Consider the following 26,270-nt stretch of genomic DNA (forward strand, 5'->3'; position numbering starts at 1 on the left):
AAAGTTCCTAGCTGGTGCTCAAGCTGCTCTGTTTTAGCCTGCAACCATGACACACAAGCTGAGCAGGATCTCTACTGACTAGAGAGCATGGAGGAGGACACTTCAAAGACAAAAAAAAGGGTGTTACAAAACCAAATGTGAATAATGCAGAAGGGACTAGTTATTAATCAGTAATGTTTTTTCTAAGTAGTCAGTGGGAACAGTATACTTGTAAGAGATAGCCAGCCAGATTAATAAAAAAAAACTTCATTGAAGCTTACATTTCTGTGAATTTACCCTAAGTGAGAGTCTTTGATAAGACCTCCTAACACAGAGCGTAATCAAATGTGCTGTTTGAAGTTCCCATGACCCTTTAGAAAAGCCCATAGGCGAGCTTCCTGGTTAAATTTCAGTTTGACTAAGTATATTCCTCTTAAACCCTTGTTGCATTTTGAACTGGCAAAAGTAGATGCTGTTTTCCTGTGTCCTACAGATGCTGAGCACTGTCAGAGAAACTGCCATGTGGCAGCCCTTTTACGTGCTGGATGTTTTTGAGAGAGGGAATGCACAGCTAGGAGCACTCCTGTGGGGCACTGAGATGCTGCCTGAGGAGCCTTATGGAAAGCCTGCTGTAGGTATGCACTAAGTGACTATTCAGCAACAAATTCTATCATTATGTATAGGAAGAAAAGCCTCCAAACATGAATGACCTAAAGACAGTTTTGCGGTTGCTGCTTTCTTCAGAGCCCATTACTGATTTAATGGAAGTGAAGAATATTCAGAGCCTAAATCTTGAGAGTGGGATAAAGCTGCTGTTATGGAGTTGAGAGGTTTATTTTCCAAAAGGGAAAAAGAGAAGTAAAATCTTGCCAGCTTTTTGGTTGTGTTGTCTAAAAGCTGTAGATTTCTCCTTGTGCTCCTATTGCTTTTGCAGTAATGAATTGTTCTCACTCCCAAACAGCTGATGGCTGTGCTGAGCAGGAGCTGCACTTGCTATTACAGTAATGCTCTCAAGCGCAAGTGCTAGGCCCACTTGAAGATAAATGAAGTGGAGTGGAGGTTATGCTCTCCAAATCTTAGTTTGCATAGCTTAATCAATCAGGTAGTGGAGGGTATTTTTAAATTTGCAGTGAGAAACTTTCAGACAATGATGAAAATTTTCTCCTTTTGATATGAAACAAATTACTAGACAGGAAGCACACATGATGTAATTGATAATACAGATGTGGTCAATTCTTGCTTTTCTTACTTTGTATGTTTCCTCTGTTATTCTGTAACAGCTATTAAAATTCTTGTTCTGACAGGACTTTTGAAGTGGATAATCAGATTCTTTCCTAATGAGGACCATATATCTTATTATTGTCTATCAGAAGGTATGACATTTTCAGCATTATTTTCTCAGTATTGTTTCATTGCAATTTCAGGTATTCTGAATGTTTAACTTTATGGATGGAAAGTAGCAAGTAGGTCTTTGCAGAATGGATGCTCTGCCTTGGAAGTTATGTGACAAATGCCAGTGAGCAAAGAAAAGTATCTAAGCAGATGTATAGGTTACGTCTGCTGTCATGCACACAACAGAATTCAGTACTTCCAATATATGAGGTGTAGGGACAGTCAGAAGGAAAAGATACACTTGATATTTGAGAGAGACAAAGAAAGGTGTACCACCAGCTGTAGCTAGAAGAATTACGTTCTCCTATTGATTAGTATCATCTTGCCACAACGTTTGTATCACTGATGGCTGCTGTCATATTAATGAAGATAACATTTAGAATTGAATTAGCCTCTAATAACTTCCAGAACAATAGCAGTAACTCTCATAAGTAATATAATGTATCTGTTCCTTTAGCCCCAGGACATCTTATATATAATTGGCAGTGCAAATTATCCAACCCAATTTTATGAACATTATAGATGTCTCATTTCCATGATCAGTCCTATTTTCAGGTAGGTAGAAAGCTGGATCATGTATTCTCCACTATTCTATTTTACTATTTTCCACTGATTGTAATGTGAAAATTTTCCCCTTTCTTACCTGAAATATAGTTACTATATTAGGGTATTGCAAAAATAAGCCATAATATTATGCCTCCGAAAACTCTCATTTGTTCCCTTCTAATTTTCTTTTCTTTAATAAGGACAGCAAAAAGAGAAAAGCAAAACATAATCAGACTGAGATTACTGAAATTAGATATTTGCTTAAAAAAAATCCACTAACATCATACTTAAGGACTAAGTTAAAAAAAAGGGAGAAGTAAATATGGGACATGAAAATAACATTTCAGAATGCTACTGCTTGGGTACACTACACTTGTTTTTGTTGGTTTTGAATTAAAATATTAAATTCTAGAATTTAAAGTGACAATTTGTGGACTATTATGGATGACTAACCTTAAGCTCTTCAAGAACAGCCAGGCAAAGTGACTTACCAGATTTTGTTGACAAAGCCAATAAAATTGCTGGAATTTCTGAGACATGAGGAGCTGAGCACTTCCAACAGCACTTCGGATCTTACCTAGGACTAAACATACAGACAGATTATTACCAATAAATGTTTTTTGGCAGTAAATACAATATCCAGCTCAAAAATATGCAGCTGAAAATCCTGTTTATTTTAAAAGGGAGGTAAATATTTGGTTTTGTTGCTTGTGATTATACACATAAAATATTTTTTAAAAAGACTGAGGTATAGGAAAGCTCAGTGGCGCCTTATCATTTGGCAATAATGAGTGAATAATAAATGGTGTATTAATAAGTCAAAACAGCTTAGACTCTACTTGCTTAAGGAAGTAGCAAAAACTATGGGACTATATTCAGCTTCCTGAAGTGGGCATCAATCCATTCATGTTTTTCAAAACACTCTTAAATTTCAAAGTAAATGACCCCTCTCCCGTTCACATTTGCTCATGTAAATTGATAGCTGTTGAAATTGTCTTGCCTCCAGAACCAGCTGGATGCCTGTTCCTTCTGATGTCAAAGGCACATGTACCTTAGATTATATCCTCTGGTTCTGCAATTGCAAATTACTTCCCTCACTATTTTGTGGAGGATCCCTGGGTGAGCTCTCTTTATCTGCTCTGAGGGTGAAGTTATTACATTCAACTGTAATATAACATATTCCTACCATAAGGATTAGATCCTCACAGGAATTACATCTCTGAGACCTAGGAATTACAGGTTATCTGCCCAGGAAAATATCCAAAGTCCTCAGTACAGGACAAAGTGGGACACAAGCAGGTGCTCCAGGACTTTGCAGGATCAGCCCCATGGATGTGTTGGTATGTACATGCCCTTACAGGATGCACTGGGGGAAGGGACCAAACTCATTTTACTTGACTTTGTTTCCAAGAGTCATCTGTCAAAATTAAAATTTTTGAATGCTTTATAATCAGTGATCTGAGCTCAGCAGCTCAGCCACATTAGGCACTTATTTTTAGGTGAACTGAATTTCCTCCTGGAGACGCCTCTGTCTTTCTATTGACAGTAGTGCCTAAGGGGATTGGCTTGTCCCTAGGAAACTAACTAATCCTGACTCCCACATTTGCTGGGATAAATACCACACTTTGCTAGGTAGCACCATGCTTTTCTATACCTTCCTACATATCTTTTCCTACACTTCCTTTCCTCCACATCCATCTCTATGATGAAAAAGCAACATTTTAAAAAGCATTATAAGCTGTGGTCTCAATAAAAGCTTTATTTTACCTGGAGAATTTTCAGATTTTTAAATAATGTTAAAGATATATAGAGGTGGGGTAGACAGGAATTACTCTGATATATTTTACTTCCGTTTGGAGAAACCAAGTTTGATAATTCAAGCAGGATGGTGAGTGTGGAATAAAGCTACAGTAGTACAGCACAACTGATCTGCAGCCTATGATATAGGAAACATTAAACTATAGCAGGGCTAAACATCTTGTTAGTTAGAATAAGTACAGGAGGTCATGTGAAAACAGTACTTTGGTAGCAGTTTTTACATTTTAATTCTGCTTTCTCTAGACCAGTGAAACATCTGTTCACCTACAAGTAGCAGCAAGAGATAATTTGAAAGTTTTGGGCTCCAGTTAAAATCTCAGTAACTTTCAAGGCATGTGTTAATATATAGAGCTGTGGTTCTCAAACTCCATTCCTTTTTCTGTTGGAAAAACAGTACAGCTGTGCCACAAAACTAAATTAAACAGCAATATACATAATTCATCAGTCCTGTGCAACATCCATTGTGAAAGGGTTAAGTGGTTCAGGGCTGCATGAGTAATTCACTGCGGTTTGTTTTTGTTCTGTTGGCCAAATGAAATAAAGCATTTTAATTGGTTTGGGGTTTTTGATCACCAAACACCTCACTTTCCTCTACAGTGTTACTGGCATGCAGAAAGGAATATTTTGAGTGTTAAAACCTGAACAAACATACCAAAACATAAATAAAAAAGAAATGTTTCATTTGATCTGACACAAATTGCTTTAATTTGGTTTTCAGCATTTTTAATAAAGGCAATGACTTTAGTGACAAACAGCCTTGTATCTTCCTTTTTTCTCTCGGTGATCTGTAGCACAGGACATTAGACAGACTCCCAGTGTGGGGTCAGAGGTCCTCCTCTTCTAGGATGAGGAATTGTGCTGTAGCAGGTCCCTCACATCACCTATTCCATGCTATGTTCAACGATTCATTGGGCAAAAAAAGAGTGAGGATGGTTCCATGGGCTGGTGGTTGTATTGCTTGTCTCTAGTGAGTAAAGTTCAGTTTTAGTTTCCTCTGCTAAATTTTACAGTTCATAACTCAAATACATAGTCTGAGTAAGGGACATTGGTTTTAGCTCTTCTGCAGAAATGTAGATCCTGACAGAATCTATAAATGTCTGACATTTTCTAGTGAATCTCAGTTACCCAAACCCACATATTAAATAAACATTCATTTAATCTTCATTATCACAAAGCATCATGTCAACAAGCATTAGTGATTTAAAGCCCAGTCAGACTGGTCAAGACTTAGGCATTGGCAACGTAGCATTTTGGTGGGATACACATTTGTCAGGGATATAAGACTGTGATGGTTGGATGTGCCACTGAGTCACAGTGCTGAATACACATGTATAATTACAGCCCTAGCATTTACTAAAGATCTAACTCTATTTCCATTTTAATAAGTAAATCAGACGTAATAAAACACAGAGGTTAGAATCCCTCATATTCATGCTATTCTGCCTTGCTGTAATTAAATTAAAGTATTAAAACACTTCAACTCATAATCTTTAGCACAATATTAATAGACATCCAAAGCCTTGTTATTAATTTCATGCATTGGGGAATTATTCTGATGAGTGCAGATTGATTATCTCCATGAAAGAATGATGAATGTTAGAGACTGGAGAGATTGAGATGTTTGGTGATGACTAGAAGATTTTTCTTGTAAATAAATGATGATAAAATCTACCAATACACATAAATAGACATAATCTTCATATAATCCATATACCTCCTTTCATTAAGATAATGTTGTATTTGCCCAAATGTCAGGAAAGGGTCACACAACATTAATTCTGCTCCCTGAAGCATATGAAGCACTCCATTTTTGTTTTGTGGTCCTGTATGACTTCAGCTGTGAAGATATTTAAAACCCTGACCTTGACTTCAGTAAAAGCAGACTAAGGATTTACACCCTGGTTAGAGATTGTGTAAATTGCACAATTAACACAATGGTATCTTTTCCCCTGTATGCATGGAATGGCTTGAGAAATTCTACAAAACCTTGTAATCAAAAATTATTTCATATCACAAAGGTAGAGAGGGAAAAGTCAGGTCTATATTGATTAAATTGATTATAATCTGGTGCTGTAATTCTGATCTTGACAGGTTAAAAGCTTTGCTCAATTGTGCTACTGCTGCACCAGCAGTGAGAAACTACTAACAATCAATCTGCTTCTGGCATTCATTACTGTTTATTTAAATGACATGTTTTAATTTAAATTTTCATTCCATTTGATCATTCCATTTTCCCCTTATACTTGTAAATAAATTACTCCACAAACAATCTGAGAAAATATGCCTGGAAAAAATATTGAAACTGGCATTTAGTTCACCCTCCTAACTCAAAGTAGGGCATCATATTTGTCTCATCTCTATACCTAAATTACTACTCTTTAGAAATATCTTTTTCACTATCAACAGAGCATGTTGACATGATGACACAAAAATAAATATATAATGTTCAGATGGCATTTTAGGACAACACGACCCCCAGCTGAAAGTGCTCTGGAGGGTAATGGGACCCTTGTTCACCAACTGGGACTTGCTGCAAATTTGCTTTTTACCTCAACAAAGCTAAGTTCAAAAAGGAGAAAATTTCAGCAGAACAATACAAATGCTAGGAGAAATTCTTGGATGCCACACTGTAGGACTTTACAGACTGTTTCACTACAGTTATGACATTCTTTAGTCATTCGCAACACTCCAACTGGAAATTTCAATAGTTCCTGAAGGATGGATTTGTGAAAAGCATTAGAAAATTATGTCAGTAATTTCTCTTTGGTTAAAGGATAACCTGTATTTGGTCAAACACCTAAGAAAGCTTTTATGGACAATTAATTCATGAATATACTAAAATCAATTGGTTGTGAGGGTTTTGTGTTGATTTTTATTCCCCTAAAATTATGGGAGATTTTACTCTGTGTTTTCTATTGATATTCAGCCCTATTAGTAAAACCTTTGCTTTACTAAGAACTGTGAAAATATCAGCTAGAGGATTAGCAAGGAATGGTCCAGTATCCATGGAATTAAAGGGAATGGAAGAGAAAGGTGACCTCCTACTCTAAAACCTTTATTTTTATCTCCCACTAGAGATCACTTTACTGCTATGCCAGCAGAGCTCCTAACCACAATGCAGAAGATACCAGCAGAACAACGTTTCTGCTGGCATAGTTTATCCTATAGTTAATTTTTGCACCTATCTAAAGATTTTTATGTGAGAGTAAACTCTGTGGAGCTGTTCTCCATAATGAAGTATGCTAGTGGCCAAGCATGTGGCACTCAGAAGCCCAGGGTATTGTCGTCTTTCCTCTGCCAGACCCTGCCTGCAAGCTGTGGGCAGGGACTGCAGCTCCCTCTCCCTGCTCCACTCTCCCTGCTCCCTTCACCGTGCTCATGGGAGGCAGAGTCCTGACCCTCTTGGTCTTCAATAGCTTTGTGACACTTGAAATTGTTTTTCTTGTCATCACCTACACACCAGTAATAGTCAAACACATTTTCAGCGTGTAAAACTGAAGCTCCAGTCAGCACCCATGAGAAACACATATCTTTGCCTGGCGACAGCCTGTGAGTGCAAGTGATCAGATGTCTAACCCTGGGAACTGTTACAGCCACATATCTATATTTTTTACATATATATGAACACACATATACACACACACACACATATATAGATAATAAACAGTTAGAACACAAATAACTGCCCACACAAACAGTATAAGAACTTTGCAGAGACTTCAAAATAAAATTCATGACAACTGACCAAATAAACAAATTCTTTGAAAAGGAGAGGTTATTTTTGCTGCAATGATTATCTTCTCTTTTTCTAAGACCTGATGAGTGAAGTTCTTAAAATAACATTATGAGAGAAAAGCTACAGTGGAAGAAAAAATCAATATAGCAATCAGACAGCTTTTGGTGGATCTCAGGGCTGTTGTGTTAATGCCAAAAATGAAATTGTTTTCTAAAATGCAGTTCTATTTTAACTGTTCCCATGTTTAAAACAAAATAGAAGTTGTATCATAAGGACAGCCTTCTCCTATGAGATGAAAAACTATATTTGGTCTTCAGGTACAATTAATATACCCAGCCCAAAAAGAAATGATTCAGCATTAAGGATGACAGTTTGAATGTGCAAACTTTGCTCTGAAGTGTTTTGGGAATAGTAGTCTTGCTGAAGGTGGAAAACCATATTTATTTGCTTTTGGCTCTGCCATTTATGTGTATTTTCTTCAAGGAACTGCCAAATGCTTAAACACATCAAGATACATTTCATGCCGGGATATCATTAAACTTAAGTTCTTGAGGATACACACCTTACAACCTCCGTAGCTCAGACTGGGGATACAAAATGTTCTAAAGACTCAACAGGAAAAAAAATATTCACACAGAATTTTTAGAATGCTGTGAAGCTCATTCCCCTGGTGAAATTAATTCTTTGAGAACTTCCTTTTACTTGATGTGTTATTAGATGAAGGGATACCATTTAAAAAATAATGCAATTTGGAAATTATTTCAGGAAGATCTCTTGAAATGAGTCACGTACAATGGAAGATTGGAACTTTGGGGTTCACTTTTGACAGTCAGCTGAACACAAGCTTCTGACTTTGGAAATACTATGTAGACCTATTCTATAACTTCTTTAACCTATTAGGGAGGTCAAAATGTTCCCCCAAGCACAAATAATTAACCCCTTTTTGTTAGTTTAAAAAAAGATATTTCAAGGGTTTCAGTTGTATTTTATCAATTCTCTTATCAGGGAATTGTTCTTTCTTTTTCTCTTCCAAATTAGACTCCCTCTACAAACAGGGAAGCAAAATCCCAATACTCTGTTTTGTTTTTTGATTGAAATATTCCAAGTTGAAAGTGATGCCTTTTCCTGGTCTTAAAATCAAGAGTCAAACACGGATAGAAGGGGAAAAGGGATTTTACCTTGGTATTTATTTTAAGGATCCTTAGGTGCACATGTCTAGGTCAAATGCACCAAAATGCACACCACAATGCACACACCCAAAAGATCTGGTATAACATTATAGGTTTTACTAATTAGCATATCTATCAAAGATTCCCCAATGAGAGGCTCAAGTGAGCCCCCCTCCCCAAGGAGCCTTCCCCTGGATGGTTCTATCTTAGTTTACAGAATGTGTTCTGGAGAGGATTTTGGGGTCTGGGGCACACTGATGTCTAACTACAAAGCTTCTAAAATGTTTAGTCTCTTAGCTTGACAAACAAGTCCAAGAATGTAGGCAAAAAGCACTAAGAATACAGAAGTTGTAAAAAAGGTATAACAGGGGTATAGTATAAAAGAAAAGGCAAAAAATCTTCATGGCATCAGAAGGGTGTCACTAACTTCAAATATTAATAAAAATTACTGAAGTCCATATTGTCTTCATGTCCTGTGTACACTTTACAGAAAACTACCTTCTTGATTGCCATTTCACCATGCAGCAAGGTGTTCCAGAGTATTTCTGGAGTGCAAGAGTATAGGTTCACATGATGGGAATGAAAATGGTTCTGCACCTGGGAACAGGTAGCCAGCTAAAATCAGGTCATCAAAGTTTTCCTCATGTAGTACCCAGTTTCATATTCCAAATAACAGCTCTAAGTGCCTCTCCATGTCTCCGAGTGAGGAAGTGCTGATGCGAGCATGTTTCCATTGCTCATTCCCCATGGCTGCAGATTTGACTAGGGCTGTGCAAAAGGAAGAGCTTGCAGAGAGAGGAGGTAGGAGAAGTCCAGCCCTTGCCCGCAGACTCCTCGCTAGGAAAGAGAGGGACTAACGGCCTGTGTGTTTCTCCCCTTTGCTCCCTAGTAGTCTTACTCTTTCAAGGGAGATCAAAGTCTTGCTCTTTGAACTTCTGCTTCAGACTGAAAAAACTGATGTTCCTACATCAGTAACAGGTAATCTGGGAAGCAGGTGCTTTGGGAATCTTAATGATGGCATTGAAACATCAGTATTCAGCAGTGCAAAGATGTGAAGAATTGAAAAGTAAGACATATGTGATAAAAAGAAGTACTGAGGAATAACCATTATGAAAGAAGGCTTGGAAATTCTTCCACAGGCTAATCAAAGCAAAATGTGCTATTATTTTACAGTTCCTAGGAGGGTATTAAAGTCTTCACAGACTTTATTGGAAGGGGAAAATTCTGAGGTCTGCTCTGCCATGATGAAAATAAGGACAAAACCTATGGTCCAAAAAGCACCAGAGGCTGAAGGAAGGAAAACCAGCCTTACACACCGCCCCACCTCAAATCTGCTGTTGTTATTTGGCAGACTTGTGCACAATACAGCAGAGAAATATGACTGTAAAATAAAAAAAAATGATGACGTAAAAACAGACATTCTTTGTTTTGAAAAGGTCAGTGCAAGAAATAGAAATTGGCCTTTTAGTCACCATGCTGGCCTGACTCAAGACCTGAGGGTACAGCATAGCAAGAACTCATTGAGGGGGAAAGAAAATGATCAGGAAACAGCACTCAGAGGTGATGGTGAAATTTGTAAAAGAGCAGGGAAAGATGCTAGTAAGAAAACTTAATATGAATTCATTTGTGATCTGAGAAAATCTCAGCTGAGACAATAATTCAGATTGTCAGGGATTGAAATATTTATAAAACTGAGCCTGAAGAACAAGGATAATTGACCTCAAAGGGAATCACAGGGAGCTGGCTACTGAGTCCTAGGACCACTTTGATATATTACTATCATTAGCGCTGTCTTGGATCTTGTTCCAAAATAGTCTACATTATTTTTCACTTTATCCCATCACTCCTTTCAAGGTGTCCACAGGACATGAGAGAATAATAATGATTCTTGACAAAATTGTAATAAGAAAATGCAGCTGAATTTTCTAATAATGCATATGCCTGTCTAACTGCAGAAGTGCTTTAACTATTGTTCTTGCCTACTACTGCTTTCTGTTCTTTCAACAGGCTGAAGTGCTTGTAAAGGAATGGAAGCATTTTTAAAATGGCTGCTCACAAATAAGAGGCAAAATCAGAGGTCAGGAAAAGGGCAAAAGAGTGTTCATGTAGGACCACTCTGTGTGCCCTGGCAAAGGGCCAAGCATTGGAGCCATACAAGTGAGTGGGAAGGATGTGTCAGAGTTGGAGCTGTGGATGGAGCTATTGCATCATCTGAGCTCTGTGTAATACCAGACTTTGATCCTGGACTGGACTCTAGAGTTGGGTTTTTAACTACTTCCACAGAACCTTACTCTGGGAAACACCATCTTGTGCAGTCAGTTGCAGGACAGTGTTCTTATATCTTATGGTTCTTTGCTCCTACAGAATGAGTGAGGAGAAACCACAGCTCACAGCTATATCCTAACAGATTTCTTATTTTAGCAATTGTCTATAGGAAAAGATACTGAAATGTTCTTACTTTCTTCGGAAAGATCATTTTCTTCTGCTTCTCTTTCCATTTCTTTGCACCATCCTTCCATTCTCTTAGTTTCAGTGTGTAGTAACTTCATAAACCAAGATCCATCCCGTCGACAAGGAGACATTCGACCAGTCTCTACTGTCTCAATGGCTGGCTCTAGCCAGGGTTCTGGTGGTGGAAGGTTTGAGGTGTCAACTGGGGTCCTATAATCTTCTCTGTAGCTGAACAGTCCCTGTGTCCGTACAGTTCTCACTGCACTATATTGGGTGGGTGTGCTGGGCTCTGAGTGCTGCTGGAATGATGAGCCAAATTGAAGTCCCTTATCCTCCATGGTGATGTGTCCTGGAAAACCCTCCAGTTCCAGGTCAGCCTGGACAGCTGCTGTTACGCTGTTTGAACGCTTGAATCGTCCATGCCTTGGTGAAGAGGGAAGAAAGAAAAGATATTAAGACATAAAAATAACATGTGATTGTACAGAGACACAGAATAATGTTTCAGTGAGTGGATTCTGTTCTTCTCGTTGGACTGTATGTTACACAATTTTTCTTTTTGTATATCTCACTAAAATTAGATGATGAGTAACAACAGAGAGAAAAAACAAAATGCATAGTGGAATCATTGATCTAAGCAAGGGCACGAAAGAAAATAATTTAAATTATCTCTGGAAGCAAATATTGATTTTTTCTCGTATTACAAAATAACATGTATCGTTACTAAATCAACTGGAAATAACTAGCAGAACTAGAACTTCCTGATAGAAGTCTATAAAGTACCTATATATAAATTTTTCAAATGTTCAGAATTGTAAGCAGAAAAATCTGAAAATCTGCTGAGTTAGGACTTTTGGGAATCCTGCAATAAAAGAAAGATAGTATCAGCAGGTTTAAGATTCTGGGTTGAAGGTCTTTTTTGTCTTACAGGATGCCCATTAAAGTTTGATTTTCCCCTGTTATATGAAACCAAATAATGACATTTTAGAAAAGCTTTGTGTTAAAATGTTAGATAGAGAAGAAAAGATTATTTGTGAAATCTTTTCCCATTGGTGCCTATTGTCTCAAATTACTTCTAGTCAATGATGGCAAAAGGCACTTAGCAGCCAGATACTCTCAGACAGCTGCTGTGAAATGATATAATGGTCCTGGTCCAGTATGTGACAAACAGTACCTGGCAGGGATAACCTGTGGGTCAGTACATGGGCCAGCAGATTTACAAAAGTAGAGAAGGACTGAACAAATCAAAAAGCTGATTCTACTTTAGAATAAAGGTACCATCCTAAGATTGTGTCTCCTTGTGGGGACAGGAAAAGCCTGGATCAGCATGAGGAGTCCTATCAAAGGAAGACTGTTCCAATACACAGCTCTTAGTATTTGTTCTGTCAGTAATGAAATTTATCAAGCCACTACTTCAATTTAACACTTTCATTTCCTTCCCTCCAATTAAAAACTGGAAAGTTAAGTAAATGTGAAGCAACTGCTAAGTAATCTCTACAAATTTTACCAAATGACAGGCATGCATATAGTAAATCTGGCTTTGTGAATTATTTAGTGGCAGCACTTGCCAGGTGTTTGTTATTAACTCTGTTTACAAATGTGTGTTGTGTTATGAAAGACTACAGATTTTTGAACATGCTTAAATTACCGTTTTTCATCTTCCACTTGTATTCCAACAGAGTGGTATTCCCGTAGGCCTCTGCTTTCAGTGTCTGAATCAGTTGCTGTTTCCACCTAATTCAACACAAAAGATACATCTGCAGAGTGAGCATCGACAACTCAGCACTATTTCTACACACCCTCATTCAAAATTAATTATATATTTTATCTCTTACTTGCTAAGAAACACTTAGCACAGTAAAATAAATACAACAGGTATTCACCCCAGTATCACTGTTTTGGTGCTGTGTCTTATTAAAGTTTTGCACAATTACTTCTGCTATGTAATTCCCTATCTCAAGCCCAGAAGTAATTACTCAGTTTGGTGGAAACAGGGAGTAATCTTGGTCTGGAAGGGCTGTTCTTAGAATGAGCAATCCACAGGGTAACCCCTTTTTATACTATTATAAACCAGTCTCATTATAGTCCTTGATTTACAAAATAAAATAAAATCTCAAGTAGCCCCATAAGCTTGTGAGTGATAAAAAAAAATGGAGCAATGAAATTTTATCGACAACTGTGTTGACAAATATAAAACCATTAAATGATGTAAGGGATACAGCAGAATGCCCTATCTCACCTTTTTTAATAACAGTCCTGAAAATGCTATCTCAAGCAGGGAATTTATGTGCTTTTCATAGTATTCCCATCTGAAATACACTTACCAAAATATATTCACAGTAGATTCCTTCATGACTGAGACTTGTGTTTGCAAGTTTCTGTGGGATTTTATATAGCACTCCCCACCACCACACCGCCCCCAAGTCTCTGACACAGAGAGAGCAAGTGCGCTGCAGTATGCAAATTATACTGAATCAAGGGAGAGGCAGGAAAAAAAGAAAAAGAGAACTGACTTTTCCTTCTGAATGATATTTTAACTGTTCAATGAAAAAAAAATATTAGCAACCAGTTTTTCAATATGCACACTCCATTTGTGAATTCAAAGAATATATCTGATCATAAAGACAAGAAAAGTTTTACCCTTGCAGCAGTCACAGGCATCTCTGGAAAGAGCCTGATGGTCTTTGCAGCTGTGTCTCAGCTGCACAGTCCCAACCCCACCTGGTTTCTGAAAGGACGCAGAGACAAGGTGGGAGGAGGGTGGAAAATGACTGCATATTTGGACTACACTTCTTGAAGAAGGAAGTTGGTGGTAACTTCTCCTCCCATCTTTAAGCAATAGCTCAGTGTACATTCACATGGAAGGGAATTCCAGCTAGCAATTAGCACATGTTCATATTTACCTGTGTGTGAGTCTTGGAGATGTTCACGAGAACAGCTAGTGCAGAAGCCCTTTAGTAAATGTTAATAGCATGCTTGAACTGTACAGTGTAGCACCAGGCACAGGTGTGCTAAAACCTGTGTCTATGAGTGTGACAACACTCTGGGAAAGACACATTTCTCAGCAATTCCCTTTATTCTGCATAAGGGCTAGGGGACAGTGCTTGCTGCCATCTGTCTCCACCCTGGCAGCTGCATAGAAGCTGGCTATATTCACCCATATGGGCAGTGCACTGAGAGAACTGAAGTATCAGACTCGGTAACAGTCTCCAGAATGTGGCGTTGTCAGTATAAAAAGAAAGATTCCTCTTGACGTTAGTAGTAAAAAAAAGCCTCAACCACAGAGGTAGCAGCTTGGAGGAAAAAAAGCCGGAACAACCAACTGAAATGACAGGCAAATTGGTTTCCTAGTTAAGGTGGGTCTTGGCTGCAACATGAGTGAGAAGATTCAGCTGCTTGGGGGGCCACAGTCTCTGAAAGAACATTGCTCTAAGCAAAGCAGCTATGAGGTCCAGTTTTTAACACAAAGAGATATCTATCAGGAAAGACGGAGTCCAAAAGAGCCTTAAATAACAAATTCTAGTCTAAGTGACAGACTAGGAATTCACCTAGTCCTTTCAGCGATTTGAAGAAAGTTGCATATAAAACATATTCATTTCCTGAATTAACTGGGCAAAGAATGAGATACTCACGTAGGCTGTTGGGGGTGGGAGCAGAGAGGAGTTACACTTGCAACTTTGACTACTGCAATGAGACCTCATTCAAATATGCATGGACATGTTTTGAAGAGTGAACTCAACTTATTCTCTGAGGTAGAGAAGATGACTGAGAGGAGACCTTATGGAGCTTATAAATGTCTACAAGCATCTGAAGGGATATCAAGAGGATATTTTCAGGCTCTTTTCAGTGGTGCCAAGCAATAAGACAAGAGGCAACAGGCAGAAATTGAATACAAAGAAGAGCTCCTTTACTGAATGAGTGCCTAAGCACTGGGACACTTTGCCCAAAGAGGTTGTGGAGTCTCCCTCACTGGAGGTATTCAAGAACCGCCTGGATGCAATCCTGTGCAATGTGTTCTGGAATGACCCTGCTTTACCAGGAAGGCTGGACCAGATGACCCACTGTGGTCTCTTCCAACCTGACCCATTCTGTGACTGTGTAGGGAGTAAGAGCAGATAACACAAAATGCTTAGACTGTGGCTCCTGGTGTCACCTGTAGGAATGCTAGCAGAAAGATGATATCTGAGGTGGGTAAACATTTCCTGGATGAGGTTGTTTGATGAACATCTGGAGTAATCAGGAAGTCTAAACTGTTGCAAAGAGCTATGGTACTGGGGTTCATCCCAAAGCAACCAGTCAGTCTGAGTTAAGTCACATAACTTAGAAACAAATTGCCCAGAGAAGCTGTGGATACCTCATCCCTGGAAGTGTTTTTGAGGCCAAATTGGATGGGGCCCTGACCTAGTGAAAGGTGTTCTTGCCCATGGAAGGGGATTGTAACTAGATGATCTTTAAAGTCCCTTCCAACCGAAACTATTCAATAAATCTAATGTATTTTATTATTCTATTGGACTGGGTCCAAAGGAAAAGACCAACATAATTTCTTATTACTTCCACTTGTTGATCAAGTTTCTTGAACTTGTTCAACTGAACTGCAACTCCAGATCATGGTGTCAGTGACGTAGGCACAGGCTCCACAGGATTACAAACCTTAAGGTTTGACAAGGGAAAAGAGGTTTGTGGGTGGCCATACGGAAGAAGTTGAACAGATGGGAACAAAGGATTTATCAGGGCCTTCTGCTCACTCATAAGGCTCAGTATGGAAGGACAGGACATTGTGTGCCAGTTCAGACCTGAGACAAAGCCAGAGAGATGAAGCCACGTTGACATCTCCACACATGTCAGTTTTTGCTTCAGCCCTTTCCAAAGCACTGCACTTCCTTAATAGAGTGATATCCTTAGGATAACCATTTTTATGTAATGTGCTCCTTGGTACCTAGGGAGTGAGTCCCGGGGTATGAGGTATAGGCCAGGTTCCTGAACACAGAAATAGGGTAAGGAGGGTCAATGATATTATGCTCATGGGGTAACATGGCTAGTAACACCCTGGAGGTGAGCAGTGGCCAATGGACAGACTTTTGCTTTCCACAAAGATGTCTCAGCAGCTCAGACATAGTGTTGTTGGAAACATGGTGGTCCAATAAACAAGGAAAGGCCCCTACGGAGAACTTCAATTGGTCCATCAATTTTTTCTGGAACAAAGCAGGCAGACTTGCAATACTTCTTCCTTATTGCATATCAAAAACATACCTGTTTTTGCCAGCAACATTGTTTGGTTTAGTGAGAAATAGCAGGTCTTCTTTTGAACTCTGCTTCTGATGTGTGGAGGCAGATTTACCTTTTATATTTGGAATGGGTCGGTATCTTTCTGTTGATGCAACACATTGAGAAAAAGTCCTTTTCATCTATCTGTTTTCAAGTGTTTTCTTACTGGCATTTCACCTGGAGATATAATCCTGAGTAATTTACCCAGTATGCAACTGACACTTAGAATTCACAGGCACAAATGAAGTAATATGCTCTAAAATTTTATTCAAAAAAAATTAACAGAAAAATGATGATCAGGGTATCAAAATAAAATGATATTACTTATCTCTAAATATAAGATCCTGCCAAATTATCCTTCCTCCAGCTTGCCAAGAATGACACTAACTAAATGACCTGATGATTGCCTTGATATTTTAATGCTTTCATTTTCTCACTATGCCTTGTAACAGCAGGAGAATGCCAATTTTGTGTGTCTGTGTGTGCAGGCAAAATCTAGGATTGCAAATATTGTATCAACCAACAAAATGTAAAATGGAGGCAAATAACAACACAAGTAAAAGTGGAAAATAAGACAATAATTTGCAATCATAAAGAAAAAAATGAACAAATAAATTACATTGTTCTATGACAGATATTATAAAGACTCCTGCTAAAAACAGCAGGAAACTCTTTAATCAGATTGCCCAGGCTAAACTCAAATGAGCAGAGGATAAAAAGTAATACATTTTGTTTGATTGTGTGACTCTCGAAACTCAAATAAGTCTTACTAAATCTGTTGTTATTCTCCTTGATTCATTATTGTTTTAATATTTGCATGTGTTCTAAAAGCCTTAATATTTTCAAATTGGCCTACAGTCTCAGTAAAGCAAAATAATGCAAAAAATTTTATCTTTATATATTTAGGATGGAGCGTCACACAAAAGAGGAAAGAAAAAACAGCCAGTCATACCAAAAGCAGAAGAGAGGAGTAGATCTAATATAGTACATCATCATCCTCTCTCATTGCAAAAAAAGAGCTAAAAGTTCCTTAAAAATTGGCATTTTATGCCATGAAAAATGTCTTATGTGCTTATGTCCACTAGGCTTCTAACATTTATAGCAAATGTAATGGAGCACTTTGAGATTATTTCTATCATATCAAGGATCCTTGTGAGTCCCTTCCAACTCAGGATATTCTATGATTCTATGATTCTATGTCTTAACCTTTCACAAAGACATAACCATCCCCTTCACATTCCTTTAATGAAGTTACTCATCCCTTCACATTCTTTGCTGTCTATACAGCGAGCAGACAATACTATTAATCCCCAGAGATCAGTCACTGCTGACTGAGATCAGCCATTGCTGATTGACAAAGCTCTAAATTTGAAATCTAATTATCAGATACTAACACTGCCTCGGTAATAAAGGATCCACAAGTAAATTATACGAGCAAAAAATTATTTGAATAAATGCAAATCACTACTGCAAGTAACTCGCTTGTTATAATCAATCTTAGTATGCTTATAGGCACTCATTCTAGCAAAGACTGTATGAACGAAATTATTCCTTCAAAGTATTTACTATACTTTTTTAGATAATAATTTAAACTACTTAAAACCAATTTTTATTTCTGTATTAAAGCCCTATTCTGCAGTTAAACATGAGCACTGCAACATAACATTGCAGCATCCTAAAAATTCCAGTCTAAGCTTCTATACATACCGTCTCAAAGGTAGACTTGAAGTTAATATATTCAATGCATAAGAAAACAGATTTTAACCTGTTGGCTTTCGCTTCTCTCTCATAAACATTAGTAGTAAGAGTCCTTCAGGCCACATTATCTCTCCCCATGTGACTTCACTGCCCTCAATGGGTTTTCACTGCTGTAACCAATTCATTCTATAATTAGAATTTCATAAACAATCTCTCTGATGATGTACAGGAAGGGGAATAATTCACCCTTCCTCTCTTGCACAGGCTTCTCAGTGATAACAAGACTAAAAGAGAGTAGAAAACACTACTTTTGACACTAGATCAAGTGCATGTAATTGTGAATTCAGATAACCATTCTTAGGTATGGGGAGATCTTATTTGTATGAAGTGACTTCAAAGTAGGAAAAACACTTCAAATAAAACTACAGCGCTAGCTACTATTGCTTTCCTTAACTGATGGAATAGTTTAACCAGCCAAAACATACACTCTTTCAAAATAATTTTTAGAAACACAGCAAAATAAACCTATACTTTCCCGTTTGTGTGATTTTTTGTGTCTCACCACTGAGCTCCATTTTGCCACTCTGCTACTTCCCAGCCGAACATCTGGACTACTCAAATACGTGGCATGGTACAGTAAGTGCTAATTACTAAAAGGAGCAGCTTGAAAACTTCCTCTGATCTTTTAAGAAAGGACTTCTTACTAAAAAGACAAGCCAGAGTTTAGAAATAGGATTTATGTCAAGTTAGTATGAGATTGTAGCAAGAAAATAATGTACACAGTTGAGGGTACTGGTAACTTTTTTGGTGCATTTAATGCTAAGTGGCAAATTGCTCTGAATAGTCACTGACTTTTCCAGGCAAAGGACTTCATACACTCCTCTCACAAAAGCACAGTCTAACAGTCATTTTAAGGAGGAGAATAAACAATACTTACTTCTATAACTTTGGATCATTTATGATCCAAAGACCAGTGTAATCAATGCAAATATTTCTTTTGATTGCTGTGTATACACTGAAGTAGAGCACTGACAAAGGTGGTGTAAGTAACCTAAACTTTACAAAGAAAATGTAGGTGCCTATCTGAGCACTTTTGCAATATGGGTACAAAATGCTTTGTGTTAAAGGGGAATTCTAATTTGAGAGCACAGAATATCATGAACAACGTTTTTACCATGTGAGATGAATAATGTCATTTAAAAAATTATATAAATATATAATGAAGTTATGCAGCAGATCCCCTTTTGTCACAAAAAAATTAGGCAGGTCAGCTATTGCACGAATCTCCCTGGATACAACCTTTAATTTATAAGCAGGATTTGTTTAATGTAGATTCTGGAGATTATAAAAAACCCACTAGGTATTTTGAAGCGTGATCTTCTGATGATAAATGAAGATGACTGAGTCCATTCTCTATGCTACAATTAGTGCTTGTCTCCAAAAATACCACCATGAATCAGCCTTCACACTTAAACATTTGTTTCCATCTCATTCATTTCCGGGGTTTCTGTTCGTTTTGAGAAGCCTCAATGCCTTTTAAATGGAGAAGAAACAAAGGACTGCATGATTTGAAGTACTTGAGATTAATAAGGAGGAATTTCTTGACATGTTTTCTCATATATTTCACATTCCCAATGCTTTACTATGAAATGGTTTATAACTAGAGCAGATTTTGAATGTTAATTATTAGCATATATACCAGGGTGTGCAAAAGAGTGAGGAAAATCCCAGAAAATATCTTAGCAACAACCTTGTTCTGATTTAGTGCTTATTTTACTCTTGACAATCTCTACTCTCCATTTTAATTCAAATACTTTGATTAGTCTTTTGCTGTCATGATAGAAGACAGAGATGAAGTTTATAGCTACTAGTATTACAAGAGTTTTGTTCTTTTTATATCCATATATTGTTACAATTGCTGACTAAATTTTTAATCTCAAAATCAGTATTTTGAAATTCATTTGAATTTATAAATCAACATGTTTTTTCCCAGTGCCTGTTGACTATGCCTGATGATATTTGTCTTGATTTAAGTATGTCAGTGGAAAAAATAAAACCAAAAATATCCCAAAGGCCCCCAGATATTTTCTGGAAAAGCTTCATTTCCAAAGCTTTTTTTTTTTTTTTTTTTGTTCAAAATTCCCATCTGGGATAGGACTAACACACCATGAGATGTTAGTGTATCTGTGCTGTTCTCTGTCTCTGCAGATGGGTGCTACTGATGTTCATAGTAACTCCAGTGCTTCCCTAGGAGTTTGGCTTCTCTGTGAATGGGAATACCAACCCTATGGGCACATGGCTAGCATGCCAGGGCTTTTTAAAAGGACTTCTATTCACTTCATATACACTACACAAATCATATGTCTGAAAGACAAGGGAGCTCTGGAGTGGGTCCATTGCATTTCCACTTGCAGTGGCACCCTCTGCACCTTTGTTCCTCTCTGCTCCTGTATGAAGCTCTCTTGGCAAGCATTCTCCCATCAATGTGTTAAAGGAGTGGAACATTAAAAAATGCACAAATTAACCATCCTGATAGCAAATTAACTAATGCAAATAAATGCAAATCCAATGCATTAGCCAGGCATGGAATGCTAATGAGAAAACAAGTCATTTAGTCAATCAAGGAAATATGCAAATAAAAAACATCCTTTTCCAAAGTGTACTTTGACACAGAAGTCTAAAAGAAATTAAATACTGCAACTGTACTTTGTGTGCATAAATTACTATTTGTGTAGTTTGCAATAAGAACATTCTACCTTGTGTTTTTATTCTGTACAGCTTGGCAACAGCAACATAATAAAATGCATTTTCTATTTAAAATACTGCAGAAATGTATTTTTCTCATTAATGTGACGTTTGAAGCTTAGTGCTGAAAAAAATCCCAAACAACTAAATGTGCTCAGGATACTGTTGAAAATTCAACCTTCTCTAATGCGAAGTAGTACAAACAAGCAGTTTGTATTTCTTGAAAGATGACAAACAGCTCATCCTTCTAAGACCTGCTGTTGCAAACAACATTTGCCTTTCTCCATGTGTGCATCTGAGGACCAATGCTGCAGGCCAAGTGTCAGATGACAAGTTGCTATGGAAGATCCGCTGCCTTCATAGAAATAATTGCACAGGTGTTTTTTTGGATTATAAGCACATATTATTAAACACAGCACACATACAGAAGGGTCAGAGCCCAGTGAAAAGTACTGGTCATCACCTGTAGTAATAAACAGGATCAAGCAATGTAATCAAAGTTCCAGAATTAATTGCTGGAATATCAGGACTGACCAAATCAAGACACCAACATTGATAAATACGACTGTGCAGAGTTGCTGTAAAGGAGAGATAAGAACAACACTAGATACTATTCCTTCCTGAAGAGTAAGTTTCAGGTTAGGGGCTAAAAGGTACCAAAGATTTCTTTGCTGCTCCTTTGAACTTTTCAGTGTTATCTGCCAAGCCCGTTCTCTGAACAATTTAGAATGCACTAATTACTTTGTAAAACATTTGAAAAGTAGCCATCTTAATATCTTGCCATGGTTATCAAATTTAATTCTACTCTTCTGCATCTGAAGAATCAGAAGCAAATACTTTTATGACAAGAAATGGACAAACAGCTTTCTGGCAAAGCTGATTCCTTCCCATTAGTCTAATGCATTATGGAACAGCAAAATTACAGTACACTAAAATGTTAACCTGTTAAGTTCAATCGGCAGCTGTGACATGCTTAACCCAAACACTTTTCTATGACTATATTATGAAATAAATGGAAATGGAATTACTACTTTTTAAAGAAAATAATATACTTTCTTTTATATTCTTGTATATTTCTAATATACAGTCACTCACTGGGCTTTTTACATGGACAATTACCTTCTCAAGATCTTTGTTGATCTATGTTCCTTCTCAAGATCTATGAGACTGTGCTGTCTCCACAACACCTATGTCAAAATAAATGTCAGTTTCTCTATAGCTGATCTAGCGAAAGTAAGCACAGAAGTGGACCCAGTGATGTAAAAGGGAATATTCAGCAGAACAGAAGCCTAAATTTTCCTCTGCTTCTGTCTCAAAGGACTTCACATTCTTTTCAAGTTCAACTTTCCTATTTTTATTATTACTTGGTATTTCCTAAAGATTTGAACAAATGACCATTTCTAGCTATCTAGTGCTTTCCATTTAGTAGAAGGAATAGCAATCAAAATTTGTGTTTGGAACTGTCTTATCTCATTTGCCTGAAACAACAGAACTTGAGTGAGCTTTCCACAGTTTGACACAGATTTTTTCAGGTGAAATAAATATTGTGGGTTTTGATGGACAAATGGAAGAATGCTCAAAGGCTGCGTTCATTAATGTTATTTCATTACTTGCCATCTCTAATTATGCTGTATCTACACCAGAACATTTCTTTCTCTTTTTTGGTACCTTCTTTCCAGCACAACTAAAAGGGGAAGGGTCTCTTTTAGGTAGAATTCTTGAAGATTGAGTGGCTTTGCACATTTTTCAAGGTCAAAAGGGAAATATAATGGAAAAAAGTATGGTAAAGCATTTTAAAGCTGGTGAAATTCTATAAAAAGGACTGTGAATTCATGGAGGGAAGGAGATGAACATGCTGTTCACCTGTAGCTCTGCAGTATAATTTTCATATCAAGTGTTAATGACAGGTAACCTCCCTAGAGATTTATTCATTCATTTTCTCCCAGGTACAGTGTATTAGCCAAAGAATTTTCTGCACAGCCATGATGCGAATTGCAATTAACACTAAGCAGCCAGGGGTTGTTTGTTAGATTATTAGAGCAAGTGAAGCTGAATGACTCATTCTATGCTATTTACAGAAAGAAGGCAAGCAATTCTTCACAGACAGATGTTAATGATAGACTACCTGGATCCCTATAGAGGAACGTCGACTCTTCAGAAACTCCTCTGCTTTTGTCACCAGAATGGCCTTGTCACTGGTGCGTATGGAGGTGCTCTGGCTCTCGGCTGCGTGGCGCTGGGCAGCCGCCGTCTCCAGGGCGAGGTTCATGGCCTTGTTACTGTCCAAGCTGTCGGTGGAGTTGTACATCCCTCGCCCGTCCTGTGGCCATGGGGATATCCTCTGAGTCCGGCTGTCATGATAGGCATCCTGGGTGGATTCTGTGCTGCTCTGTGCCGTGACGGAGATCAGTGGCTTGGAAGTGGTACGAGGGGGTACTGGTGGTGGTGTTTTTTTGTAACTTGTGTAAGTTACAGCTGTGGAAAGAATTAAAAGAAAAAAAAAACCAAGCAAAAAGAAAAAAGAAAAGAGAAAGAGAGGAATTAAGATTAATCTGATGGAAACTTGACAACAGAAATCACCTTAAGATTGTGCTTCTTAAAAATTACCGTGGGGTAACATTGTGTTCTTCATGAACCTCACTATTATTTGAAAGTGTCTCTCAGAGTCAGATGGGTATCCACAGAATCATTTTATTTCAACAAGGAAACAGGAAGGGGTGGAAGTGGGAGTCCCAAATTACAGTGAAGATGAAAAAGAGTTAGTGAGGCTATGAATGTTAAGACTTGTGCTGGGTAGGTACACATTGGGACTTCTGAGATTACTGGATAAATCTCATAAGAGAAATAAAGGAAGATTTATTTTTCCCTGTTCTTATCATCTGAACTGTGAGTTTTGTATGGATACAGTATATTAAGAAAATAGCATCAATATACTGGAACAAAATATTATTCAGCAACTTCTACTTTATGGTACGCCACACTTTAACCTTTTAAAATCCTTCCAGGTGCACTGGTTGGAATTAGGGAAGGTAAGCTACTTACTTGTGTAGGAAGCATATATTTGAAAAATATCCACAATACAGTTAACAGGAGGAAATTCAAGGCATGTTAAAAATATTATAATATATGCAAAGCTATTAAGACTTTGATGAACAGAGCAGTTCTGAGGCTGGTTTAACATAGATTCTGTCTGCCAGCATATGGCTCAATAAAACATCCAAGAAAACTCTACAGATGCAGAACTGTGCCAATACTGCTTCCTTATAAAATTTTAAAAATTTCATAGAGATTAATATTTAGTCATTAATATCACACAGCTGAATTTTCTACTTGTCTAAGCCCACTATACACTTTTTTTTTGATACTAATGAGTATTTCTGTTGTGGAAGGGTATTTTCCCTAAAGCACATATAATCATAATTTAAAAAATTATCAGCTGATCAAAAAAACGCATTGTGATATGTATTTCTTTATTCCTGTTTGGGGAAACTGGGTCCAATTCACTTTTTGTATAGTTACAGGAGTAAGTTTGCCTTTGTCTAGTGTTACTAAATGGATTGACATTGCAACAGTGACTCAGGTAACCGTGGAATTGGGGTTACTTGCGTCCAAAAAGGATTCTACAAGAGCTCCTCTTCCCATTACACCCATATGGGCTGATGAGCAATGAAGACAGCCTCCCCAGCTGTGTTTTTTGATATGAGGCTACGTTGCAGCTGTCTGGAGTGAAGAGATCAGCTTAGGAATTAACACCTTGGACTGCTGAGTCTGTATCACCAGGCTAGCCTGTGTGAACAGTGAGTCTAGAGAAAATGACTCTTAAATGTTCACTCTTGATAATCATAAATAAAAGTGTTATTATACATGAAAGAGAGCAAGGCAGAGCTAGGAAGTTAAAACCTTCATTTAAAGAACATTTAAAGCCTTGCTCTGAGCTAAATTGCTCTAACAGAGTGAAACGTAAAACACGTGAAACACGTGAAGCATGCTCTTCAGAATCTGAGACTGTGCTTTTTTTGAAGTGCCGTTTTGTTGTCCTATCACCAATCTTATTTCCTGTCCGTTTTGTAACCAGCAGTTAAGAAGAAAGAAAAACTCAGTATTTTTCAGATGCTTTAGAGAGTACAGAAAGCTCACAGAAGGGGGAGGCTATAAAGCTTGGAAATTAAGACAGTGTCTAATGAACTCAAGCAGTGGGTCTGAGGATGTTTCCACTAAGAGAGTTGCCATAATACTGCTCCCCACCTTCCCCCTGCAAATGTAGATGCAAGTGATCAAAGTGCTGGGAAACATTAGAAATAGAGACAATGGGGTGAAATAGGGTGAATGATATCCAGCACAGGAAGCCAATTTTACCTGTAACATTAGACAGGTTATCACTGTGATAACTACTTTACTGTTTTTTACATCTGTCTTCATGTAAAAGAATAGCAGTGAATGATGAAACATATGGTTAATGTGATAATGAGACATCACAAGCAGGTATATCCCTACTACTTGAGCAGCAGATCACTTCTCTGTCTAATGAATGTTAAATTGCTGTTGCAATCCTTCATAGCTGACTTAATCTTCATTTACATTTCTGAAAAATTCTCCCTGTGGCAAAACCAAAACAATTTCTTGCCTTTTTTTCTTTCCCTCCCCCCTTTTTCTCCCCCTAGGATTGAATATTTTATTCTAAAAAGTCTGATTATTTCAGTGAAGTGACATGTTTTAAAGCCACCAAGTATTAGAGTAACTGCAGTATTCTGGCAAGCATTTGATCGTGAACACTAAACAGGAATTAAAAATCCCACAGATGTTCAACAAGTAGAAGAAACCTGAAGAAAGACTGGAAGTTTGTGAGAAACTGGCTACATATTTACAGTGAAATATGGCAGGAAGAAATCCAATTAATTCCTATGCAGCCACAGAGATCAAATATTGAGCAGGGAATAAAAAAAACCCATCTCTACACTGTTAATGAGTTAATATCTGGAATAACAGTTTCAGAGACAGAAATCTAGGACTGATTGGAGACTAACAAAATCAAGTAAGAGGACAGGGACATGCATTTGAGAGTCAAATCTTGCTACCAAATTCTATTTGCTTTAATCACTCAAGAGGTTCTAGTGAAGTTAACGGGACAACTTGACACATGTTGCTGGCTTAAGAGATGACTATATAACAGATTAGGGTCTTGTTAAATGAGGAAGTAACACAGTAATCCATAGTTTACTGTTCATGCTTGGGGTTTGATCTCTAATAAATAAGTATTGCCTTAAGGTCTGAAGCATGAAATTTTATGTCACTTGCAAATAGTTTCCATTAATAATGGCATCTGGAAATATTCCTGTTATCAACAATAACATGTTTTTCTATCACGTCCAATTCTTGGTCCTGGCAGTCATAAATACAACACATTATATATGGGAAGAAACATTTCTTTCTCCTAATATAAAATGAACTTTTTATTTATCATCCCCTTATGCTGA

General features: G+C 37.6%; 1 protein-coding gene across 11 annotated transcripts in view; it reads right to left on the bottom strand.

The window, feature by feature from the left end:
- DLGAP2 (DLG associated protein 2) overlaps positions 1-26,270 on the bottom strand; it is a 459,270-nt gene that overhangs the window by 11,903 nt on the left and 421,097 nt on the right. For all 11 annotated transcript variants that reach the window (XM_039568661.1, XM_039568657.1, XM_039568656.1 and 8 more), the window contains 4 exons: positions 22,922-23,271; positions 12,737-12,822; positions 11,099-11,514; positions 2,409-2,500 (listed from right to left, as the gene is read on the bottom strand). In XM_039568661.1, coding sequence (XP_039424595.1) covers positions 2,409-2,500; positions 11,099-11,514; positions 12,737-12,822; positions 22,922-23,271 — 944 coding nt within the window. The remainder of the gene's footprint in view (positions 1-2,408; positions 2,501-11,098; positions 11,515-12,736; positions 12,823-22,921; positions 23,272-26,270) is intronic.

This window comes from Corvus cornix, chromosome 3 (assembly GCF_000738735.6).
Source record: "Corvus cornix cornix isolate S_Up_H32 chromosome 3, ASM73873v5, whole genome shotgun sequence".
NCBI classification, from domain to species: domain Eukaryota; kingdom Metazoa; phylum Chordata; class Aves; order Passeriformes; family Corvidae; genus Corvus; species Corvus cornix.